Genomic DNA, 24677 nt, shown 5'->3' with positions numbered 1-24677 from the left:
CCTCAAACTCTCAATCTTCATGCCTCTGTCGGTGCTAGAATTACAGGTAGGTACTACACCATCACCCCTGGCTAAACTCCACTGGGAATTGAATCTAGGATTTCATGCATGCTAGGCCAGTGTTTTGCCGCTTGAGCCAGGCCCCCAACCCTTTTATATTTTTGTTTCTGAAAAAAATGTCTTAATAACTTTGCTTGGGCTGGCCTGGAACTTAGGACCCTCCTATCTCTGCTTACTGAGTAGCTGAGATTATAGGTGTGTACCACCAATGCCTGGCTTAACTTGAATTTTCCTAATGACCACTACTGATGTTAAGCATCTTCTAAAGCTCTTCTACACTCACATTTTCTTAGTGTATTAATTCATTCCAGCAGCGTTTCTCTAGTTTCCATAAAACATGATAGATATACAATCATGCTACCTATAAAGATAATTTACTACTACTTTTCATTTCTTTTCCCAGTCCTGGGGGTTAAACTGCTGGTTAGCGCTCTACCGCTTGAATCACAGCCTCACTTCCCATTTTCCAGTGATTAATTGGAGGTAAGAGTCTCACAGATTTTCCTGCCCAGGTTGGTTTCAAACGGCTATCCTCAGCCTCCAGAGTAGCTACAATTATAGACATGAGCCACCAGCACTGAGATAAAACATTTTTTTAAGAGTTGGTCTTTTTTTTTGGTTGTGGGGTCTGAACTCTGGGCCTGGGCACTGCCTCTCAGCTCTTCAGTTCATGGCTAGTGCTCTACCACTTGAGCCACAGTACCACTCCTGGCCTTTTCTGCTTATGTAGTGTTGACAAATCAAACCCAGGGCCTCATGCATGCAAGGCAAGCACTCTACCACTCAACCACCTTACCAGCCCTTAAGAGTTAGTTGGTCTTTTCAGGCCAAGTTTCTCACCTAGATTTCCAAAGTCAAAGACTGGGTTTTATGATACATACCAGCATTTGCCACAAGCAGCAGGGGCAGCCTTCCACGTTCTATATCGTCTTTAATCAATTTCTCCAGAAAGGCAACATCCTAGGACCACAAAAATATGAGATGACCAACACAAAAGGCGCACACTGCAAAGTGACGACTTCTGGGATGAGTGACAGTGGGAGGGCGGATGTGGCTGAAGTACTTTACTTGCATGTATGAAAACAGAGCAGTAAGCCTGTTAAAATTTGTTTTAGAAGGGAGGATGGGGGGTGAGGGAGAGTGATAGAAGGGGTGAATTTGTGAGGTACATGGTATACATGTGCAGAAATTGAAACCCTATTCAACTACTGTATGCTAACAAAAAGTTTAGAAAAATAAAATCACTTTTTAGATTGAAAAGAAAAATTATGACTTCCAAAAGTATCACAGATGACTCTCAAAGTTAAACACTCAAACAAGTCTGACTTTTGATAAATTTTGTTTCCTCTAATCATAAATGTCAAAACCAAATAGTTTCCCTTCAAACCTAATTAGAAAAAAACAGCAAAATGAAGCAAAAAGTGCTCATATTTGGAACCAACACTTCTCTATTTTTAAATATATGCATTTAGAGAAAATCTTGTACCTCCCTCAAAAGATGGATGAGAGAGCAGCTACTTACTGGTATACCCAAGTTAAAAGTTGAGCCACGTTGCAAAAGAAAGGCAGAATCCTAAAATTGATCCTCTTCCTAGTAGCCTAAGAGGTTTATCACTTGCATGTCTAAGATAATTGAACTTAACTGCAATATGCAAAGAAGGATCCCATTTTCATAACCTACCCGCTCCCATACAGGGTGCCAAGGATGAGCTATGCAGCAAGATACAAAGCCAGCATGAGCTATGCAGCAAGATACAAAGACCCCGACATGCCCAGGCACGAGTCCCCCACAGTGACAACTTCGACCATAGGCTTTAGAAGGAAGTTTTGGCACTGATCTGAGCTACCATATTTCTACTTAAGACAGGCAACAGAGTTGGGTAAAGTGTGTACTCAGTATGCATCAGGTCCGGTGCTCAATTTCTAGCACCAAAAACACTTCAAAGAACGTGATAAAGTGGTTACAAGATTTTTTAGAATAGAGTGGCTCATCCTGTAATCCTAGCTACTCTGGAGGTACTCTGGATCATGGTTCAAGGCCACCCAAGCAAAATATTTGCAAGACCCCATCTCAACCAGCTGTGGTGGCATGTGCCTGTTATCCTAGCTATGTGAGATCAGAAGAACTACAGTTCCATGCCAGCCCATCTCAACACAACACAGCTATACAGCAGGAAGTATAACTAGGAGGATTGTAGTGCAGGCCCACCAGGCCATAAACCAAGATCCTATCCTATCCTAACCAGAGTAAAAAGGGCTGAAGAGATGGCTCAGGAGAACATCTGCCTAGCCAGTGCAAAGCTGAGTTTCACTGCTACTCAAACCCCAGTACCACCAAAATAAATAAAAGATCCTTTAAGAGCAAGGTGCCAGGGCTGAGGCTGTGGCTTAAGTGGTACTAAACCTGTCTGTCTAGCAGCTGCAAGGACCTGAGTTCAAATCCCAGTACTGACCCAAAAAAAGACCCTGGGGGTCCTGACCTATACTGGCCAACCTTCCTGGACACAACGCAGCAATACACATTACACAAAGCAAAGATTGAAGTAAGCTACTACTAACTACCTGGAGGTCAGCAAACAGAAGTTTAGTTGAAAGACACACTTGAAATGAAGCTCCAGCTTATCATATAAACCAAAGGAAAACTTACCATCTGATGCTGTGATCCAAACATAGTGTTGCAGGGCACACGGCACAAGCAGGGGAAGGGCAAGCCGAGCTGCAAGGCGAAACACATGGTTTTAGAAGACCTTTTTTCCCCACTCACTTATGAATGTGACAGACAAGCCACAGTATCTCAACGACAGGAAGCAGAGGTAGAAGTGATTCCAAGCTCTACACAGGCACAAATATGAAACCTTATGTGAAAAGCAGGAAGAGCATGGTAGAGAGTATGCATGACAAGCTCAAAGCTCTGAGTTCAAATCCCAGTACTATTAAAAGAAAAAAAATCTCAGTCAAGCATGGTAGCACACATGTATAATCCCAGCACTCAGGAGGCTGAGGCAGGAAGACTTTGAGTTCAAAGACAGCCTGGGGTATGTAACAAGTCTCTGTCTCAAAGAAAAACACAGAAGAAAGTCATTTACCCCCTGATCCCCCTGGAACATTTATAAACAGGACTGAAGTACACAGGAATGCTAAGCCCCACCCCCTGACAAAAAATGTGAATTTAAATAGCTTGTAAGAGGAGACAATGTAAAATTTTCTTTTTTTTTTTTTTTTTTTTTTTGTCGGTCGTGGGGCTTGAACTCTGGGCTTGGGCGCTGTCCCTCTGCTCTTCAGCTCAAGGCGAGCGCTCTACCACTTGAGCAACAGCGCCACTTCCGGTTTTCTGGTGGTTTATTGGAGATAGGAGTCTCACGGTCTCTCCTGCCCGGGCTGGCTTTGAACCGCGATCCTCAGATCTCAGCCTCCTGAGTAGCTAGGATTACAGGCGTGAGCCACCAGCGCCCGGCTGTAAAATTTTCTAAATGAGGGCAGAGGAGGTAGCTCAGCACACAGGGTTACCCCTGAACACAGACACATAACATAAAAGCAATCATAAATGAGTCAAGTAACTATCTTTGGAACAGTCTTAAGTACACTAAAAAAAAGACTTTTGCAAACAAAGAAACTACTGAGCACTGGGCATTTCTGGGGTAACAGGGTTTTTCCTCCAAACACACCACCACCAGAGACATTTAGAGAACAGCAGTGCCTTCTTTACAGAAATCATGTACTGAGAGAAACAAAGGGTAATGAATGGAAAGCAAGGCAAATTAATTTTATGTTCTTCATTATTAGCTTCTGAATACATGAGGAGTAAGTTTAGGAACTGTTAACAGTTACAATGTACTGTTTGTACAATTTCAGAAACAAGAGTAGTTAAGACCAAAAATTTAATACTTTATCACATATTCTCTTCTTTAGAGGAAAAATACACAAGTATTTACCAGGGGCTGAGTCTACCAGGGGCTTAAGACTGAGCTCTAAAGATGGTAGTTTGAGGCTAGCCCAGATAGAAAAGATAACCAGCGAAGGGCAGGGCTAGAGACATAGCTCAAGAAGTAGATATAGTCCAGCTGAAAAGAGTAAGGCCCTGAGTTCAAATTACAAAAGTTCATAGCTACTAAGGAGATTGAAATTGGGAAAACCATGGTTCAAATCAAGCTTAGGCAAAAAGTTCATGAGATCCTCATCTCAACCAATAAAAAATTAGTAGGGCTGGGTGCCAGTGGCTCACACCTGTAAACCTAGCTACTCTGGAAGCTGTGATCTGAGGACTGTGGTTCAAAGCCAGCCCAGGGAGGAATGTCTGTGAGACTCATCACCAATTAACTACCAAAAAACCTGAAGTAACACTGTGGCTCAAAGTGGTAGAGCATTATCCTTCAGCGAAATAGCTCAGAGACAGCGTCCAGACCCTGAGCTCAAGCCCTATGACTGACCAAAAAAAAAAAAAAAAAAAAGTAGGGCACACTTGCTACCCTAGCTGTAAACAGGAGGCTCATGGTCCAAAGTGAGCCCAGGAAAAAGCAAGAACCTGCTCAGAAAAGAATGAAAAGCTGGACGACAGTGGCTCACACCTGTCATCCTAGCTACTCAAGAAGTTGAGATCTGAGGATCACAGTTCAAAGCCAGCCTGGGCAGGAAAATCCATGAGCCTTTTATCTCCAATTAACCACCAGAAAGCCAGAAGTGGTACTGTAGCTCAAGTGGTAGAGCGCTTGCCTTGAGCTGAAGAGCTGAGGGACAGCGCCCAGGCCAAGTTCAAACCCCACAACCAACAATCAACAACAACAAAAAAAGTCAACAGTCAGTGAAAACACCCATATAAAAAAACTACACAGCCTCTCTAATTCAAGTATGGAAAGAAAGCAAAATGTTTCCTATGATGGCCTCTGGGCAATTAGAAATACATAAACCTATCTACCACACATCACCTCCAAATTCAATAATATATGTAATACTAATATATTTTCTCTCCCTGTCCCCCATATATATATATATGTATGTATGTATGTATATATATATATATGATATTCTCTTACAAAACAGGAGACAGACAAGTGTACCATCTTTCTTTAAACTAGAGAGCTAGAGCTCTTTAGAGCTAGAGAAATGCATAGACGTGTTTCAAAGGGTTCAGGACAGGACAGGCACTGGTAGCTCACGCCTGTAACCCTAGCTACTCAGGAGGCTGAGATCTGAGGATCATGGTTCAAAGCCAGCTCAAGCAGTGCTGGCTTTCTTATCTCCAATAAGAAACCACTCAGAAAACCGCAAGTGGCATTGTGGCTGAAGTGGTAAAGAGCTAGCCTTGAGCTGAAGAACTGAGGGAGAGTGCCCAGGCCCAGAGTTCAAGCCCAGGACAAAACACTGGGGCTGGAAGTCAGTGATAGAATGCTTGCCTAGCACGGGTAAGGTCCTAGGTTCTAGCCACAGCTAGAACACAAGAGCAAAGCCAAACTACATTTGAACACTGTTTGTATCGTATTACCTGATTACAAAGGTATTGGCCCAGGCCAGGTCTAGCAGCAGCACTAAGGTATATAACAGGCTTTTTATTGTATAACACATTGAATCCATCCACGACGAAGTCTTCGTATCGAGAATGAATGGCAAGCCTGCAGATCTTGGCGAGTCCTTCTCTTTCTTCTTCATGGAAATAGGCACAGCCATTTTCATACCTATCAAGAGATCCCATAAATCAATGTACTCTTGCTTCTAGCTAGTTCTGACCACTATATCCCAATGTTAGACATGAGAGCAATTCTCTTCTCAATGAGGAACTATCTCCTAGAGTAGGTAGGGAGGATTGGGGTGTGAGGCGCCCTCAACTCAAGTGGGCTGGCTGGCCACTCACTCCAGCAGACTTTATAATGGAGTCAGGTAACGACATGACACCCGCATTCAACTCTAGAAAGCAGAAACTAGGAAACAAACACCTGGAGTCCCAGATACAAAAGTAGAATCCACACAAAGGAAGGAATGGGTGATGCAGGTATGTGTTGGCAGTGTCACCCCTAAAATCTTCAAAATAAATGCTTTTTTTAAAAAATGCTGGTACTGAGGCTTGAACTCAGGGCTTGGCTATTGTCCCTTAGCTTACAACTCCACTTCAGCTTTTTGCAGGTTAATTAAAGATAAAGAGTGTCATAGACTTCCCTGATCAAACAGGCTTCAAACTGTGATCCTCACATTTCAGTTTCCTGAGCAGCCAGGATTACAGGTGTGGGACACTGGCACCCAGCAAGTCTTGCTTTTATTAGAATTTTCTTAGTCTCCTAGAGACTAAGGAAGAACATGATGATTGAAGGTATTTGATCTAGATCATTGCTCTATCTTATATGAATGTGCCAAACTTGGAAAACAAACACTTAAAAATAATGTGTGGGTGTCAGGCACCAGTGGCTCAGGCCAGTAATCCTAGCTACTCAGGAGGCTGAGTATTGAGGATTGGGGTTCAAAGCTAGCCCAGGCAGAAAAGTCCATGAGACTCTTATCTCCAATAAACTACTCAGGAAAAGCAGGAAGTGGCACTGTGGCTCAAATGTAGAGTACTAGCCTTGTGCAGAGAGGCTCAGACAAAGCCTGGGCGCTGAGTTCAAGACCCTCCTTTCCCCCAAAAAAGGGGCTGACTCTAGCAAACATTTCAGTACCTTTACACTCAGTTCTTACCTATATTGACACAGGATCTCACTTGGCCCCCATAACACCATGAAGCAGATAGTAACCATCTTCCCTCTTTTTTGTTGTTGTTGGGCATGGGGCTTGAACTCTGGGCCTGAATGTTGTCTCTCAGCTCTTCAGCTCAAGGCTAGTGCCACTTGAGCCACAGTGCCACTTCCCGTTTTCTTAGTGGTTTATTGAAGATAAGAGGCTCATGGACTTTCCTGCCTGGGCTGACTTTGAATCATGACCCTCAGATCTCAGTCGCCTGAGTAGTCAGGATACTGGCACCCAGCCCATCTCCCCTCTTAATACACAAAGATCAAGTCGCACAAAGAGCTTAAGCAACCTTCAAACGAGGCAAATATCTTACAGAAGGTAGAATGTCATCATATGTCTTTACCTGAAAATTCTGCACAGCCACAAGGTGGTATCGGAAAGAATCCTAGTTGTTAGTTTTCTCAGCTTTTCTTTGTCCAGAGTTGATATATAAGCTCCAAGACTGTGACCCAGCAAAGCCATGTGACCTTGTTCTCCAATACTCTGGACTCTGTTCATTAAAATTTGTTACATTAAGAAAATAGAATCAAATAACATAAAAGGAGCTATAGTGTTCCATAGAAATTTGTTAGACTTGAAATCCATGCAAAATTTCATAAGGCATTCATTCATAGAAACTCAGAAATTCAATGCATATTAAACACTGAAAATGTCAGGAGAAAAATATATTAAAAAATAGAATCCGGGGGCTGGGAAGGTGGCTCAGTTGGTAGAATGCTTGCCTTGCATACATGAAGCCCTGGATTCGAGCCCTCAGCACCACATAAGCAGAAAAAGCCGGAAGCGGCGTTGTGGCTCAAGTGGTAGAGTGCTAGCCTTGAACAGAAGAGCTGAGGGACAGTGCCCAGGCCCAGAGTTCAAGCCCCACACCAACAAAAATAAACAGGTAAATAAAATAAAATAAAATATAGAATCCTATCAGAGCTAGGTGCTGATGGCCCAGCCCTATAATCCTAGTAAATCAGGAGGCTGAGATCTGAGGATCAGAGTTTGAAGCCAGCCTGGGCAGGAAAGTCTACCAGACTCTTATCTCCAATTAACCACTAGGAAACTGGAAATAGAGCTGTGGTTCAAAGGGCACTACTCTTGAGCAAAAGAACACAGTGCTCAGGCCCTGAGTTGAAGCCCCATGGCTGACCCAAAAAAAAAAAAAAAAAAGAATGTTAGATCTTTCTTTTTACAGAATATGCCAAAACTATTTAAAAGCAATTTTCTTTTCAATATTTTAACAATTAAATTCCAGCCTCAAGAGCTAGAGAGGGAAGGCTGGAGATTACTAAGTTGTTCTACCATGATCAAAGCCCTGGGTTCTATTTCTAGCACTGCAGGGGGAAAAAAAGGAACTACAGAGAACAGATTAAGGATGAAGTGGTCAGACCAGGCCTGGTGGCTCATGCTGGCCCTCTCCATTACCGTGTGCTCAGGGGCTCCTCGCCTTCATCTCCGTGCATCAGATTCTGCACTAGCTGCAGGATGCTCACCATGTCCTGTCCACTGCAGAACAGAAAGTCAACAGCCTGCTGAAGAGAGCACGCAACCCCACTCCCACCACCAACTAGTGCACTTGTGGAAGTTTTCCTTTCTTTGGGCAATGAGCTGACTACAAGGGGGAAGAAATGTGTTTTCATATATAGTTTATACTTGAACAAAAAATCAACTCTCAAATCAGAATTTAGCCTTATTTATGATTAATTAACTCTACCTAAATATGAGTTTTTTAAATTTCACATTTTGCTCTAGAATATGTCTATGCCAGTTCATTTGAACAGAGAATATTTAATAATCATGTTAGAAGACTCAAAAGACCTCTTAAGATGCTAGAAGGTCACAAAGGCAGTGAGAATGTTCTAAGGCTGCTGGCATATCTGTTTTCCTCCATGGAGGAGTCTTGTCTGCTTGGACTAATAGCTTTAGACAGGTAATGAAAACATTTACCAGCTCTTCCCCAAGCTGGGAAAGCTGCAATATGCTTTAACTACATATACTTCCATCTACGACATGCTTCTAGCTGCTCACTGCATAAGCTTCCTCCTACTTAGAAGAATATGAATGGCTAACAAGGTAAGAATGGTCACTGGTAACACAACTTGTGACATGTGCAATGTAAAAGCAGTATCTATGGATCAGAACATGACTAAGAAAATTTTCATCTTCAAACAGAGCATCACTGTCGGAACAATGTTCAAAACCCATTCCCCAAGGCACTGACCTTCCAGTGAGAGCAGCTCTGGCCCTCACACAGTGTGGGACTGGGGCAGGGAAGGGAAGTCAAGGCACATTTTGCTGCTGGCCTTGTGACTTTGAGCTAGCTATCCAAACTTGTTAAGCCTTTAGAGGCCGGTTGAAGATGCAATCAACATATCACCAGACTCAAATACTGGGGACTCAGCATTGTAAGGGTCAAAAATGTGCGGCCATTCTGAGTTTCAGATGTTCCTGGGAGTGTCTCCTCTAGGGGAACTGCTGTGCAATGGCAAAAAACAAACAAATTTTACCACCCTGTGTCCCTCCAGGCCTGCGATAAGGAGTCTTACAAGATTTGCTTCCTATACTGAGTTGTAGAAACACTTCATATGGAGACAGCCTGGTTCATGCTAAGTGGGAGGAGTATCTTAAGGTCTTAGCATCTGGGTATTTTAGATAGGATGTTTCCTGGTACACGGGGATACTTCCTCCATACTTTTCTTTTGCAACTTTATACAATTTCTATATAGGTCAAAGAACAATTTAAGGGAGTTGTACTATTGACCTACGTGCAGTTTCCTGGTTATAAAAGAGAAAATAAGTTTGACTTAGGGTGGGATTTTAGCTTCAGATTAACTGCTAGCATCCTGCAAAACCTGGAGCCAGCTACTTATTGTTCTCTGTTAGTTCAAACCACAGACTTAATTTGCTTTAGTTGCCAATCAATGACTACAGCTGACATCTTACTTTGATCTACTATATTATAAAGATGACAAGTCTTAGCTAATTGAAATTTCTGTCAAAATAAAGCTCAGTCTACTGAGAAGATCCTAAAGTCCAAGGATGAATTACGCATGATATTTCATCTATAAACACAAATTTGTGTATGGCTTTGGAGTGGTGGGGTCATATTAAGTTCTGAGTGGAAAGATGGTAGGCTCTGCATTATAAACCAACCACCCAATGGCATTTCAGTTTTCCAATGTTCTGTTGAACATTGCACTGTGTAAATTTTATTTGTTCTCATTAAACTAAATTTGTAAACAAGCAGTACCAAGTCTTGGATTAGAAAAGGTTTCACCGTAACTGATCTCCGTTGCACTTGCCTGCCCTGGAGTGGTCCTGGGATGTCTTCCGGTGCCGGCTTCCTTCCACTCTCTTCCTCTGGTCTTCTAATGGAAGAGGAGAAAAACAGGTCACTGACTTTATCATGTCAAACTACTAACATGTGAGCATGCCAACCTGACCTAGTACCTCTGAGTGACTGGTGTAGGATTTGAAACACATTGATCACGTCATTCCAGCCTCCGTTTTAGATCGAGTTTCAGAAAAAGAACATGACAAAACCACTTCAACCCACTTTTGGTTAGATACTCAATATGACCTGAATCTGTAGTAAGAACTATTTACAGATTCAAATCAGTGTTATGTAAGACTCTTTACAGACAGAACTGAAACTTCAAAGTTCTTCCCCTCATTTCAAAATCCTCTAATTATAAAGTTCCTTCAACCCAAGACAAACACCAATTTTCACCTCAGTAGAAGCTACATGTGACATCCTGGAGTCTAGACGTGTCTCTGAAAGAGGGAAACCAGAGCCACCAGTTTCAAAACAGGCTGGACACGTTGAGCAGGGTGGCTTCTGTCCCACACACTCACCTCTGACTGTTCTCTAGCATCTTCATCGCCTCTTTCAAGTTTTTCCCCATTTCAGCTAAGGTAGGGTCTGCTATCTGGAAAACAATCCAAAGTAAAGCAAATTTGGACACTCCTCTATTACTTGGACAACATAATTCACCAAAAACTCAAATGCAAGTCCACTTTCTTCTACACTGATTACAAAATACTAAATATAAAAGTGTCTAATAGTACAAAAGTATAAAACAAAAAAAAGCTACAAAAGAGTGTAACAGAAAAAAGTCTTCCTTCTTCCCAAAATGACAGGCATGCGCCACACAGCCCAACTATCAAGTAAAAAAGGAACCTCAAACTGCTAGTCTGAACACCTCTGCTTTTTAGTTGTCTCTAGCTACCAACTCAATTACAATTCAGTATTTCCAAGAATCCTTCATGGGGAAAACCACTTTCACATCTTCATATTCTAAGGACACTGACGCCTTTTTTTGGTGGTTATTGTTGTTGTTTTGTTTTTAGAACCCCAAATCTGGACTTGATGCCTGACAAAAATGGTTGCATTCATGGGGCTATGGGACAGAGCATATTAGCCATTCGAATAGGCAACTGCTGTCTACCCACCTGAATCCTTACACCCTTTACTGAGAACTGGGTTACGGGTGCTCTTTCTAGCACAGAGAGTTCCCCAAATACATTGTGAAGGCAGGTTTCACTGCGTTTCTCTTACTAAGCAAGGAACCCAAATTGCACAAGCAACATGATTGATAAACACTAGAATCACATGCAGCCTCATCATCCCCCATCCGAATCCTGCTCATGGACTACACTGGTGGAGTCTCCATTGTTCTTAGTCCAATACTTTTTGGGGGGTAAGCCAAAAGGCAGGAGTGGACAGGAAGGGAAAGGAGCATTTGCAGGTAAATTTGAGTAATTCAAACGTGCATAAATGCTGACCCTCACAGCACACATGCTTGTTGCAGTAACTGAATGATCTAAAATATGAAGTGCTATCCAGTTGAAGGATAAGTTCTAAAATAAGTTGTGTTTATCAATTCATTGCTTAAAAGTAAAAGCCATGCCTACATAAGTATCTACAAGGGAAGCCACTGCTGACTCTTCCCATTCACATCCTCAGTACCTGTCACCGTGTCAGGCAAGGTGGCCTTATGATTACTGTTACCGCACAACAACACGGCAACAGCCAGACACAAATGTGGATGAATGAAGAGTTGAACTGTACCACAGTACCTCTGGTTCACTAGGTGGATGGTGACATGATCTTCTATGTCAGCTTCTTAGAAAGATCACTAATTTCTATCCTTTAGTACCAAGCACAGGGTCTGTTGCAGAGTAAGTACTTAGGCAGACATATTAGCATTAACACTTACACTATAATACAGACATTATGCTCACGAATCTCCTCATAGGCCTCACTTCCTAATTATCACTATGGAACCAGTACTCTTAACATTAGGCAATACTGATTCTCAAATTTGTTAAGGAAGCAAATGAAGCAACATACTCAGAAAGCTCTGTACTCAAAAAAAAATAAATCACAATTAGAACTCGGGCTGAATGTTAAAGTTACGTTTGGGTGAGTAATATTTTCACAAGGTAAAGCAAACAAACAAATGAGCCAGGTGCTGGTGGCTCACACCTGTAATCCTAGCTACTGGGGGGGGGGGGGGGTGGTGGGGGGAGAAGCAGGAGAAGGGGGCTGAGATCTGAGGATCATGGTTCAAAGCTAGCCCAGGCAGGAAAGTCAGTGAGACTCTCTCCAACTAACCATCAGAAAACCAGAAGTTGGTGCTGTGGCTCAAATTGGTAGAGTACTAGCCTTGAGTGAAAAAGCTTGGGGACAGTGCCAAGGCCCTGAGTTTAAGTCCCATGGCCAACAAAACAAAAACAAAAACAAACAACAAAAAACACCCCACCAAAGTGTCTCCCTTCAGGGAACTTTTCATTGTACAACAGTCTTAACTGGATAACCATAAAGCTCTCATCTACCCCGGGACACTTTTAAGAACCAAAGGGGCACTAGTGTAATAATTAACCCAGAACCAAAGGTATAAACTGGGATGGTCCTGGGCAAACCCGGATGTACCGTTACGCTGCCCTTAACGGAGATGTTTACTTCAGTTCTTAAACCTCATTCCATTTCCACAGGGGCTCTGAGCAAGCTCTGACTGGAATAAAAACAACACACTATTCTTTGGTCTCGGCGGCAGAGGCAAGATGACGAAGGGAACGTCATCCTTTGGAAAGCATCGCAATAAGACGCACACGTTGTGCTGCTGCTGCGGTTCCAAGGCCTGCCACCTTCAGAAGGTGACACGTACCAAATGTGGCTAGCCTGCAAAACGCAAGAGAAAGTGTAACTGGAGTGCCAAGGCTAAGAGACGAACTACTACCAATACTGCCGGGACAGGTGGGATGAGGCACCGAAAAATGGTCTATGGCAGATTCAGGCATGGATCCTGTGAAGGAACAACACCTAAACCCAAGAGAGCAGCTGTTGCAGCGTCGGTTCATCTTGAGAATTTAAAAGATTAGCCATACAATAAACGTTCTGGTTTAAAACAAACAAACAAAAAAGACAACACACTAGAGTTTGGAGCAGTCCATGGCTGGCAGTGCCCGCCTTGGTGCTTGGTGCTCGACGCTCAGCACCTGACAATTCCCGGGTGGCCCCCACAGACTTCCTATTCCACCTGTGAATATGTTTCTGTAGGGCCTTCTAGAAACAATTCCGAGAAAAGGTCCCTTTATCACAGAGCACTCACTCAATAACTTCCAAGCCGGCCCCACGCCGCCTGAAGCCAGCTGGCATTTGGCCGGCTTCCTTTCCATTCCTTTTCTCACTGAGGAAGCAGAGCATCACAACATACACAACGTGGTGTTTTAAATGGCTTCTCTAGGCAGAGATATAACTTAAGCCTTAAAAAGGCTTGTAGCAATCAGACCCTTAAGAAACAAAATCCTACAACCAAGTATCTATAAAGTATGAACCCGAGAATGCCTACAGAGGTTTCATTCTTTTCTCTGAGACAGGAGTCCTGCTATGTAGCCCAGGATGGCCCCAAAGTCCAGATCCTCTTGACCACTGCCTCGAGTGCTGGGATTACAGGCGTGCACCACCACACCTGACCACATACATGTTTTCTAATCACAAAACTAATAATTACTGCTGAGAATTCAGAAGCAGTAATACTCATTAGGCATAAATGACATTTCAGCTAGTTGATTCTGTGTATAACTAAGTGGATTCAGTATTCTGCTACAGGTACATATAACGGATGCGTGGTAGAACATAACTCAATTTCAAGGCTCCTAAAGAGAACCATTCAATCGTATACTCATTGTCACAGACAAGAGATTTTAAAAGACACTTCATTTGGTAAAACAAGCCTACTCTTCATCCCTGCAGGGCATTTAAAAATTCATTTTATACTGCATGATTTTCATCACTGTCAGCCAGTATGGGATAGCAAAATACTCTGCCACTATCAGAAGGATTGCAAGGTAAGGTAGTAAAGGAAATCAGAGAGCAATTTGCAATTTTATTTTAGCTAGTCCTGGGGCTTAAACTCAGGGCCTGGGCACTGTCTCTGAGCTTCTTTTGCTCAAGGCTAGTAATCTACCACTTGAGCCACAGTGCCACTAATGGCCTTTTCTGTTTATGTGGTACTGAGGAATGGAACCCAGGGCTTTATGCATGCTAAGCAAGCACTCAACCACTAAACCACCTTCCTGACCCTTTAAAGTCATTCTTTTTTTTTTTTTTTTTTTTGTAAAGTCATTCTTAAAAGAAAGTATTAAGGGGTTAGGAAGGTGGCTCAGTGGTAGAATGCTTACCTCGCATGCATGAGGCCCTGGGTTAGATGCCTCAGCACCACAGCTGGAAGTGGCACTGTAGCTCAAGTGGTAGAGTGCTAGCTAGCCTTGAGTTGCAGAGCTGAGGGGCAGCACTCAGCCCCACGACTGAAGGGGGTGGGGGGAGAAAGTATTAAGCAAATGATAGAGTAGGCAGTATACTCGTGACAAAATTCACAGAGGTTTGTGAATCACTGCAGTATGAGAAATACAGAGCTTGGGCTGCTTAGCATATGCAAGGCTCTGGGTTCAGTTCCCAGGACTGTAAAAGCACTAAATCTTTCAAGAAAAGCAGTTTCTAGAAAAGCAGCTTCTAGAAGGAGGTGCAAGGGGAAAGAAAGCCTAAAATTTAATTAAAAAAACAAACAAACACATAAAAGCTGGGTGCCCATAACTTACTCGTACTATTCAGGAGGCTGAGATCTGAGGATCACAATTCAAAGCCAGCCCAGTCAGGAAAGTCTGAGAGACTCCTATATCCAATTAACACCAAAAGACCTGGTTCAATTGATAGAGAACTAACCTTCAGCACAAAAGCTCAGTGCCCAGGCTTTGAGTTCATGCCCTAGGACTGGCACACACACACACACAACCTACATAAATCATAACATTCATCAATAACAGAAGTATAGGAGTTTAGGGTATAGATCAGGGGCATGGAATCACCCTCCAGTGCCGTAAGACTTAGTATGCAATGAAGTGCACTTTCAGGGAAGGAATGCTCAGTTTGGACACAAGAGCTGGGTACTGTGAGTGCTGTTTCCAAGCTAATTCTTTGTTGTTGTTGTTCAGTTGCAGGGTTAGACCTCAGGGCCTGAGCCTGGTGCCTGAGCTCTTTGGTTCAAGGCTAGCACTCTGCTACTTTCAGTCACGTCACTTCTGGTTTTCTGGTGGTTAATTGGAGTAAGAGTCTCATGGACTTTCCTGCCCCATCTGGGCTTTGAACTGTAATTCTCAGATCTCAGCACCCAGTTTCCACTGTAGTTCTTAGAGGTACAAAAATCATTACTTTAATCCCAAATTGCTGTTTCTGATCTACTGACTACCTTGTCCTCACAGCTTTCCAAACAAGGTCAGTCCTGGATAGTGATAACCACTTGCTTCTCCACTTACATTTTATGTTATTTTCCTTCTAGGTGAAAACAACCCCTGCTGCCCAGCATGAAACAAGTACCCCAAATACCCCATGTCCACTCCATCTGAGAAGCAGCAGGAGAGCAGCACAGCAATGGCCGCCCCAGAACACTGTAGCTCCTATGGGTCAATGGTAACACAGGACAGGAGTTCTCCAGGCTGATAACTTACAAAACTCGCTTGCTTAACTTTGTTGGACTCAATGTTTATATATTTATTTTTGCCTGATTTCAACAGTTTTAATTAAGAACCAGGTACCTGGGCTGGAAATATGGCTTAGGGGTACAGTGCTTGCTTGCCTGGCATGCATGAAGCCCTGGCTTCAATTCCTTAGTACCACATAAACAGAAAAAAGCCAGAAGTAGTGCTGTGGCTCAAGTGGCAGAGTGCTAGCCTTGAGCAAGAGAAGCTCCGAGACAGTGCCCAGGCCCTGAGTTTAAGCCCCAGGACTGGGAAGAGAAAAAAAAAATAAAAAGAACCAGCTACTTTTTGCCTCCCTCCATCTTCTAAGGTTTAGGTGTTTGCTGAAAGGCTTCTTTTTTAACTCTAATGGAGGATATGTTGAGTGTGTGTGGGACATGAAGATATTCGGTAAAAACTAGCTCATTAGAGCCTGATCTTCCCAGTTGATAGGAAAATTTTTAAAAATATCCAAATAAACATTTATTGCTATGCAAGTAAATTGGGTTTTGTACTTTCAAGTGTCAGAGACAGGTCTGTCCACAGTTAGAAAGTCATCTTTTTTTGGGGGGGGGGTCCGGTCATGGGGCTTGAACTCTGGGCTTGGGCGCTGTCCCTCAGCTCTTCAGCTCAAGGCTAGCGCTCTACCACTTGAGCCACAGCGCCACATCCAGTTTTTTTCTTTTTGCTTATGTGGTGCTGAGGAATCGAACCCAGGGCCTCAGGCATGCAAGGCAAGCGCTCTACCACTGAGCCATCTTTCCAGCCCCCAGGAAGTCATGTTAAACTCCCTACAGGACGCTTCTATTATATATCGCATAGGATTCACCTTTTCTCCTATTTTTCCTCCACCTATCCCTCCTTCCCTGATAGGAAAGCTTTTGTATTCCATGTGACAATTAGAATCTAACCTTGCAAATTCCCACAGAAGAGGCAGCAAAGAGCAAAAGGGGACCCTCATTTGACACTCAGTAGTCCCTGAGTAGGGTACTGGGTAGGAGGGTAGGCAGGGAAACTCCTAGCAGATGTCCAATCTCACTCGCAGTGTGCTATGTGGAGGGAAAGGCTTCCATCACTTGTCATAGAAGCAGGTTGCAAACACTAGAGATCCAAGTTCAAAAAAACACCTTCCTAAAAGCCATTGCTTCTAGAATCCATTCACTTTACCATTATACCATGAGCAAGCACTTCTAAACACCCCCTCCCCACCTTACCTCCCCCACGCAGGAAAACTTCTAAGTCTTTCTAGTTTATCTGGAACCGCATATTTATTCTAGAAAAAAATTAAATTGTTTAAAGCATGCCATAGCAATTAAATAGCATAACTTCCTCAGAAAATCTACTTTAAAGTGTTCCTAGAATTTACCAAAGGACAAATCAGAAATATAACTATTATCCTTGTGCGAGTGAGTTTGACCTGCTCCACAGTATGCATGTATGGAAATGTCACAATGAACCTTAATGCTAATTAAAAATAATTTTAAAAAGAAAAAAAAGAATATATTATTCTTATCCACACTATTATATACAATCATGGAGGATTGAGGTTCGAAGCCTTAATTCTGAGGAAACACCATCCATTCCTGTTTTTTTTGTTTTTTTTTTTGGTCAGTCGTGGGGCCTGAACTCTGGGCCTGGCACTGTCCCTCAGCTCTTCAGCTCAAGGCTAGACTCTACCACTTGAGTCACAGCACCACTTCCAGCTTTTTCTACTTATGTGGTGCTGAGGAATGGAACCCAGGGCTCTACCACTGAGCTACCTTCCCAGCCCTTCTGCGTGTCTTGAGACTTTTAAGGTTGAGCTGTGCAAAGGTGCCAATATTCAACTGTTAGCAACTTCAAAGCTTTGCTTTGATGTTTCTGGTTTTCTGCAATTGGAAAAGGATTATATGAAAATCTTACCCTTCTCTCAGTCATTTCTAACTCAGAATGCATTGCCACCTAAATGAAAAATAACATTTGCAGCAAAGCAAAACCCAGAAATACTATTATTAAATTAAACCAAAATAACTTTTTTTTCTTTGCGCCAGTCCTGGGGCTTGCACTGTCCCAGAGCTGCTTCTGCTCCAGGCTAGCACTCTACCACTTGAGCCACACCACCACTTCCAGCTTTTTCTGTTTATATGGCAGTGAGGAACTGAACCCAGGGCTTCATGCATGCTAAGCCAGCACTCTACCACTAAGGCACCTTCCCAGTCCTATGAAATACTTTTATGTCATGGTCCTTGAATGTTGCTAGAAGAGAAGGAACTTCAGCTAGATACGTGATTTAACTTCCCAGGATGCAATGGGCTTTTCTGTCTCTTGATTTATATATGTATTTAATTTTATTATTTATTTATTATTTTTGTCGGTCGTGGGGCTTGAACTCTAGGCCTGGATGCTGTCCCTGAGCTCTTCAGCTCAAGGCTAGCACTCTACTACTTGAGCCACAGAGCCACTTCTGGCTTTTTTCTGTTTATGTGGTGCTGAGGAATCGAACCCAGAGCCTCATGCATGGGAGGCAAGCACTCTACCACTGAGCCACCTTCCCAGCCCCTCTTGATTTATATTGTAATAGCAACATTATGAGACACAATTACCATGTAAAGTAAAACTCTACATCACTTTTACAATTAAGGCAAGCTCTAGAAAAGCATAATTCTGAGTTACAAATTTTCTCTTAAGAATCTCTTCAGGCCAGGTGTGATGGGGAACACTGTGATTCCAGCAAGCAAGAGCCTGAGGCAGGAGTACCGAGTCTGAGGCCAGCCTGGGCCTCACAGCAAGGCACTGTTTCAACAAGTAAAAGGAAGAGAAAAAAAAAAATCTCTTCCACAAAATCTTTACTGGTCACCCACTCCATGGACTCCCTGCTTGTTTCCCATCTCTACGCTAGGTTTTATGTTTTTTTGAGGTTTGGGGGTTTGAACTCAGGGCCTTGCACTTCTGACTGACAGTCTTCTTTTGCAATGGTCATTCTGAGTTAGGGGTTTCACTTTCTGCCCAGGTCTGCACATAGATCTTCATCTTCCTAGTTCATGTTCCCCTTGGTAGCTGGGGATGACAGGCACACACCACCATGCCTAGCTATTGGTTGAGAAGTGGTCTTGCATATTTTTTGCCCAGGTTGGCCTGGAACTGTGATCCTCCTATTTTATTCTTAGCCTTCTGAATAGCTAGGGTTACAAGTGTGAACTACTATAGGAGCTTTTACCCCTCCTTGCCACATAGTATTTGTCTAAATATGTATTGTATTCTCTTTAGCAGCCCATAACCCCAAGAGGAATCACATCTTATTCACCTTGTGTATTGTGCAGCACTCAGCACTAGGTTTTGTCTTTAGTTGGCCTTTGACAAAAAATAAAAATAAAAAAACCATATAAATCAAAACTGGTTTCTGCTTGTAGGTAAAGCCAGTTTATACTAAACTTCAGAAACTCCTGATATTTATAACTGGAACTCTTAGAACGCAACAGTAGCTTTGCTACTGACCACTGCCCCAAATTTTGAGTAATCACCTAGGCCAAACATTTTTAGGAGCAGAAACTTTGTAGCATGGCAAGTCCCATCAGACCTCTTTGCCACTTAGCACTGGGTAATCCCTAGTGCAGTCCTCCTCACCCAACCAGTATGAAGACCCCTCATTTCATGATGAGGCAAAGACCAGCTTTAACTGAAAGCTACAATCACAGCCATCAGCTCCACACAGGAGTCCTCCCATTCCATGTATGAGCAGCTCTGCAAAGCACACACAGAAACCCATCATTTCAGGTTGGGCTAACAGGGTTCTAAACTGCTTTTTAAAGCAGGGAGAGCAGTTCTGCGGTCCTCATTGCCAAGTAATCATCAGGAAGTTCCACTCCTGTTGTTCTTCCTCCTTAAAAACTTCAGGCTTTTCAATACGGTGATAAAGGTGTGAGTAGTGTTTAAATCAAAAAAAGAGTGAAAGATGCATTGTTCAGGAGTAAGAATTAGATGCTGTGAGCAAATTAAACTCCACAGCTGTCCCGCAGAACTTTTTCTGGTGATGGAAATGATCTAGAACTGTCTTGACCAGTAGGGCAGTCATAACCACATGCAGCTTTTCCACACTTGGAACATCGCTAGTTTGAATAAGAAAATGAATTGCGGGCTGGGAAGGTGGCTCAGTGGTAGAGCGCTTGCCTTGCATGCATGAGGCCATGGGTTTAATTCCTCAGCACCACATACACAGAAAAAGCTGGAAGTGGTGCTGTGGCTCAAGTGGTAGAGCGCTCGCCTTGAGCTGAAGAGCTGAGGGACAGCGCCCAGGCCCAGATTTCAAGCCCCATGACCGACCAAAAAAAAAAAGAATTGCAAGTGTTATTTAATCATAATTAATCTAGATTTAAGTCAGTAAATATTGCTAGTGTCTCTTGAATTGTACAGTGCAGCTCTAGATTCTCTAAGTAATTTCCAAACAGAGACAATTCCCAATTCCTCCCACTCCCAGGAGGCAACTGCCTCCATCTGGGGCAATGCCAGTGTTGCTGGCATGGAGGATGGGATGGATGGAAGGTCAGGCATGCTGTTAAGTGCTTCAGTGCACAGAACTGTGCCTCACCTCCTCCATGACAGCCAGTTATCTGGCCAATGTCAGGAGTGTGAAGCTGAAACCCTCAGCTCTTAGTGTGCTCAAGGATGCAATGAAAGTAAACACAAAACACATTTCAGGCTGGGGGCATGGCTCAAGCAGTAGAATGCTTGCCTGGCAAGTGCAAGGCTCTGAGTTCAATCCCCAAGTGCCCCAAAAAATCAAAACAAACAAAAAATAAGAGTAGACCCTGCCTAAATACAATACACAGGAAGAGTAAGAATTTTAAGCAACTGAAAAAACTTTAAAATAGCAAGTTTTAGTGAAAGGTGTAGGCATGTAAGAGGTAAATAAGGCCATCCGCAATTACTTTGTGGCATTTTGTACTTGAATTTATGAGACTATTCCCCAGCAGTCTCCTAGTATAGTATTAGGGGGCTCAAACATCTATTTTTTACTCCGCTACTTTGAATTCCTTGTCCCCTTAATTAACTTAGCTGCCTTTTTTTTTTTTTTTTTTTTTTTTGAGGCCCTGGGTTTGATTCCTCAGCACCACATAAGCAAAAAGAAAAAAAAGCCGGAAGTGGTGCTGTGGCTCAAGTGCTAGAGCGCTAGCCTTGAGCTGAAGAGCTGAGGGACAGTGCCCAGGCTCAGTGTTCAGGCCCCACGACCGGACCCCCCCCCCAAAAAGAAAAAGGTACAGCATTACGTTTGGACCAAAGGAAAGGCGAAGAGTGATTCTATTAAATGACGAACACATATTACATCTTGAAGAGATGTTGGAATTTTAGAGGACAACTATCAAATAACATTGTGGTTTCTGTAGCCACATCAATTATGCATGATCAGTTTAAATGGGATCATTCAGAACTGCTCAAATAGCTCTCAAATTTATACCAGCAATGTAGAACTTTGCCCAGTGTCATAGCCTATTCATCATGATACAATCCAATGTTTTGCTTTGACTCAAATTATTTTCAGAATACAATCATCCAAACACATATCATAGCAATCCTATAAAGTTCTCTATGACTGCATGGAATATAAAAATAAGAGCCCTAGCCTTAAAAAAAAAAAAAGGCACATTCACAATTTTCACAGTGGCCTAAAGCAGAGACTTTCAGTCCATGTGTTCTGAATTCCTGAAAGTTCACTGCAGTTTTGGTGACTGCTCCAGCCTTAAGCATTTAAGAGTTACAGTACCTTTTCAGATCTTCATTTTAAAGGTTTAGGATCCTTTATTATCAATTAGAATTTAAGGAACAACCACTGTAATCTACTAGTCAAATGTCAGGAAAGTAACATTTAAAGTAGGATGTCTACCCACTCTGTTTTGCAGATTTTCCTATACAGAACTATTCTTGGAAGAATGATCACCCCAGTTCTCTTAGGTTTTTAACTGAACGACACAAAGCCCACCCCTACTTCTTATGAAATTAGAAACAACACTGAAAGGACACTTTTTTTTGGGGGGGGGGTTATCCGGTCATGGGGCCTGAACACTGGGCCTGGGCGCTGTCCCTCAGCTCTTCAGCTCAAGGCTGGTGCTCTACCACTTGAGCCACAGTGCCACTTCCGGCTTTTTTCTTTTTGCTTATGTGGTGCTGAGGAATCAAACCCAGGGCCTCAGGCATGCAAGGCAAGCGCTCTACCACTGAGCCACCTTCCCAGCCCATGAAGGGACACTTTTATAAATCATTTGTATTCAATAACTGGTGTCATACACCCGATCTTAACCAGTTTCTCAGCTTCAGCTGTTTTGTTTGTTTGTTTTTCAAACAAGAGTCTCCCTGTGTAGTCTAGGTGGGTTTTGCAATTGGGATCTTCTAGACATTTTAAAGATGTTAGGAGGTTGGGGGACGTGCTGTGCAATGTTTCCCAACACCTCTCTGCCCTCTGTGGCAACCTAACAAACCTCCAGATTGGCCAAATGTCTCCTTGAGGAACAAAATTTCCCTATGGTTGAGAATCGTCGATCCTACATGAAATGCTAAGTACCAAAACGTAGACACTGCACTAATCAGAAGACTAGAGGGAAAACCAACATACATTATCCTTTCCTATTTCAGTTAAATGTTTTGCCCAGTTTATACCAAATGCCCAAGAAGATAAACCACCATGTGTCTGGCTCAATTTCTACCGCGACTGCCTTCAACTCTCCGGCCACACGTGAACAAATCCACATCATCTGCTGCTGATTCTCCTCCTCCCTGTCCCCCTACCCTCCCCACCCCGCCCCCACGTAGGAAGAACTGAGTTTGCACCAAACTGGACTTGCCGAGTCTCAAGCTGGCACGGAGAAGAGGGCAGGATATTAGGCACTGCAGGCAAGATCCGTGAAGAAACCCCAGTAAAACACCTGTTCTCCTTGACGGGGCCCTCAATCGGGGACAAGGAGAGCCCATTTCCACGCCAGAGCAGCCAGCCAGATTACATCCCCCCCCTCCTCTCCGAGGGGAGGCCAGGGTCGCGCTGCTGGTGCCACCGGATTTGGGGGTGGACACCTAAGTCCCTCCTGCGAGGCGGATAGGGAGAGCCAAGAAGTCGCTGAGCCGTGGCGATCCCGGAAACTAAATTCATCAACGACTGGGGGTGGGGTGGGGAGGGGAGGCGCCCCACCCCTTCTTGACCCCAGAGCTTCCCGCCGGGTGTTCGCCAGCTCCCGGCCCTGGAGTCACACGTGTGTACGTGTGTGTACGTGTGTGTGTGCGTGTGTGGTGGGGGGAGGGGGTTCTCATTAAACACGCAGCCCCGAGTCCTGCACCCCGACCCCCAGCTTCAGACCAGACCCCCAGGCTGAAATTTTATCTTCACCCCCCCACCCCGCCCCCAAAACCAAAAACCAACCCACACACCCCCCTCCCAGGGCCTCCAGATGAACCTTATCAACGCTAACAAAGTTTAACCATTTTCTTCCTAACTTGCAAACCGCAGCGCACACGTCCGAGCTTCGCAGGTGAGACTTTCTTCCGTTCCAGAAGCTTCCGGGGCCCGCGGGGTTGAAGAAGCGCCTGTCACCGCTCGCTCCGGAGCCCGCGTGCGCGCGCGCGCGCGGCAGGGCCGAGGTCGCCCCCCGCGGCAGGACCCGGGCCCGGCCCCCCCCCCCGCCGTGACGCGACCAGGCCCGGGCGGGGCGGCCCGCTCCCCCCCCCCACCCCCGGCGGCCTCCCCCGGGTCACAATGGCAGCTCGCGGGTAAACAGTCGCCCCGGAGGCTGAGGGAAGGGGGTCGGCGGCGGCGGAGGGGAGGGGAGGCCGCGGCGCCGGCCCTCACCCCCGGGGTACCGACCTGGTTTAGGGACGCGTCCATGGCTGAGGAGAGCGGCCGAGTCCGCGGGTGGCCCGGCCGTCCCGGACGCTACTTCCGCCTCCCGCGCCGCGCCTCGCCCCGCCTCGCCCCGCAGCGGTTTCCACGCTGGCAGCGCTGACGTGCCCCGCGCCCGCGGCCGGCGGGGCGGAGAGGAGGAGGAGCCGGCCGGCGGCGGCGTCGCCGGGCGGTGGAGCCGCGCGTCGCGGGCGGCGAGGCGGGGCGGGGCCCCGGCGGAGGGGGCGGGGCCTTCTAGGCTTCCGTACTCGGCCTTCACACGCTGGCCGGGCCCCGACGCGCCCGGGGGAAGGCGGGAGGAGGAAGGCGGGGGGGGGGTAGTGGAACCGTCCCACACGGAACCTTTTTCAGAAGTGAGCGGCCCTCGTCGGAGTGGAAATATAATCGTCACAAAGTATCACTGCTGGAATGAAGATTTCTGGAACTACTAGACACGCACCTGCATGCCCGGGCCCGGGCTCCCCTGTCCGTCTCTTCCACTCCACCCCTCAGCATCCTTCAGGAATGGAACAGTCCGTTCGACCTCGGGGCAGGTGGGCGGGGCGAGCGCCTTTGCGCCTGCGCAGCGCCGACGGAGCGGGTGGCTCAGTGATTTAGGGGCTCTTTAAATTCCCACGGGGCCCCTGGTCCAAGTTGGGGGTGTTTGTCTCAGCTCTTCCCATAGAAGCCTGGAAGGAGAAGATTTTGAGACAGCGCCTCCATGTCATAATTATACGCTTGTCCAGGGACGGGAGGAGAACAGTGATGATGATGATGATGATGATGATGATGATGATAACAGGTCTGCCCGCGGTTCCATTTTATTAACAGCATCCCTTTGATGCCCGTGTCATTATCTCGTCTCACCGGGCGGCTCTAGGTAGGACTGAGCGCCAGGCCTGGGCATCCCGGGCCGGACTTCCCTATCCATCACTCCTGCTCTGTGGAGGGGCCTGGTTTGTTAGTAATCCCTCTCACTGTGATGATGAATGGACTGGAAAATCACCCGTGGGTGTCGTGGGTAAGACACGTTCTCCCCCTCTCCCCCTCCCCCCGCCCCCAG

General features: G+C 44.9%; 1 protein-coding gene and 1 pseudogene across 6 annotated transcripts in view; one reads left to right on the top strand and one right to left on the bottom strand.

Moving 5' to 3' along the window:
* The window catches only part of LOC138814510 (pyridoxal-dependent decarboxylase domain-containing protein 1), a 42161-nt gene extending 18062 nt beyond the window's left edge, over window positions 1–24099 (bottom strand). The window contains exons 1-8 of one of the 6 annotated variants that reach the window (XM_070003430.1): window positions 24075–24099; window positions 10615–10688; window positions 10062–10127; window positions 8185–8265; window positions 7115–7261; window positions 5540–5729; window positions 2708–2776; window positions 942–1020 (exon numbers count right to left, since the gene is read on the bottom strand). In XM_070003430.1, coding sequence (XP_069859531.1) covers window positions 942–1020; window positions 2708–2776; window positions 5540–5729; window positions 7115–7261; window positions 8185–8265; window positions 10062–10127; window positions 10615–10688; window positions 24075–24080 — 712 coding nt within the window. In that variant the 5' untranslated portion in view covers window positions 24081–24099. Of the gene's footprint in view, window positions 1–941; window positions 1021–2707; window positions 2777–5539; window positions 5730–7114; window positions 7262–8184; window positions 8266–10061; window positions 10128–10614; window positions 10689–22670; window positions 22695–23192; window positions 23266–23599; window positions 23771–24074 lie in introns of those variants that run through there. The other 5 variants (XM_070003429.1, XM_070003432.1, XM_070003433.1 and 2 more) reach the window with 5 other exon arrangements.
* LOC138814691 (large ribosomal subunit protein eL37 pseudogene) lies at window positions 12796–13143 on the top strand (annotated as a pseudogene).
* Window positions 24100–24677: the final 578 nt, after the last annotated feature.

This window comes from Dipodomys merriami, unplaced genomic scaffold, assembly GCF_024711535.1.
Source record: "Dipodomys merriami isolate MVZ:Mamm:240054 unplaced genomic scaffold, mDipMer1.0.p SCAF_60, whole genome shotgun sequence".
Lineage (NCBI taxonomy): Eukaryota > Metazoa > Chordata > Mammalia > Rodentia > Heteromyidae > Dipodomys > Dipodomys merriami.
The sequence above is the reverse complement of the archived record's forward strand: the minus strand, read 5'-3'. Positions and strand labels throughout refer to the sequence as shown.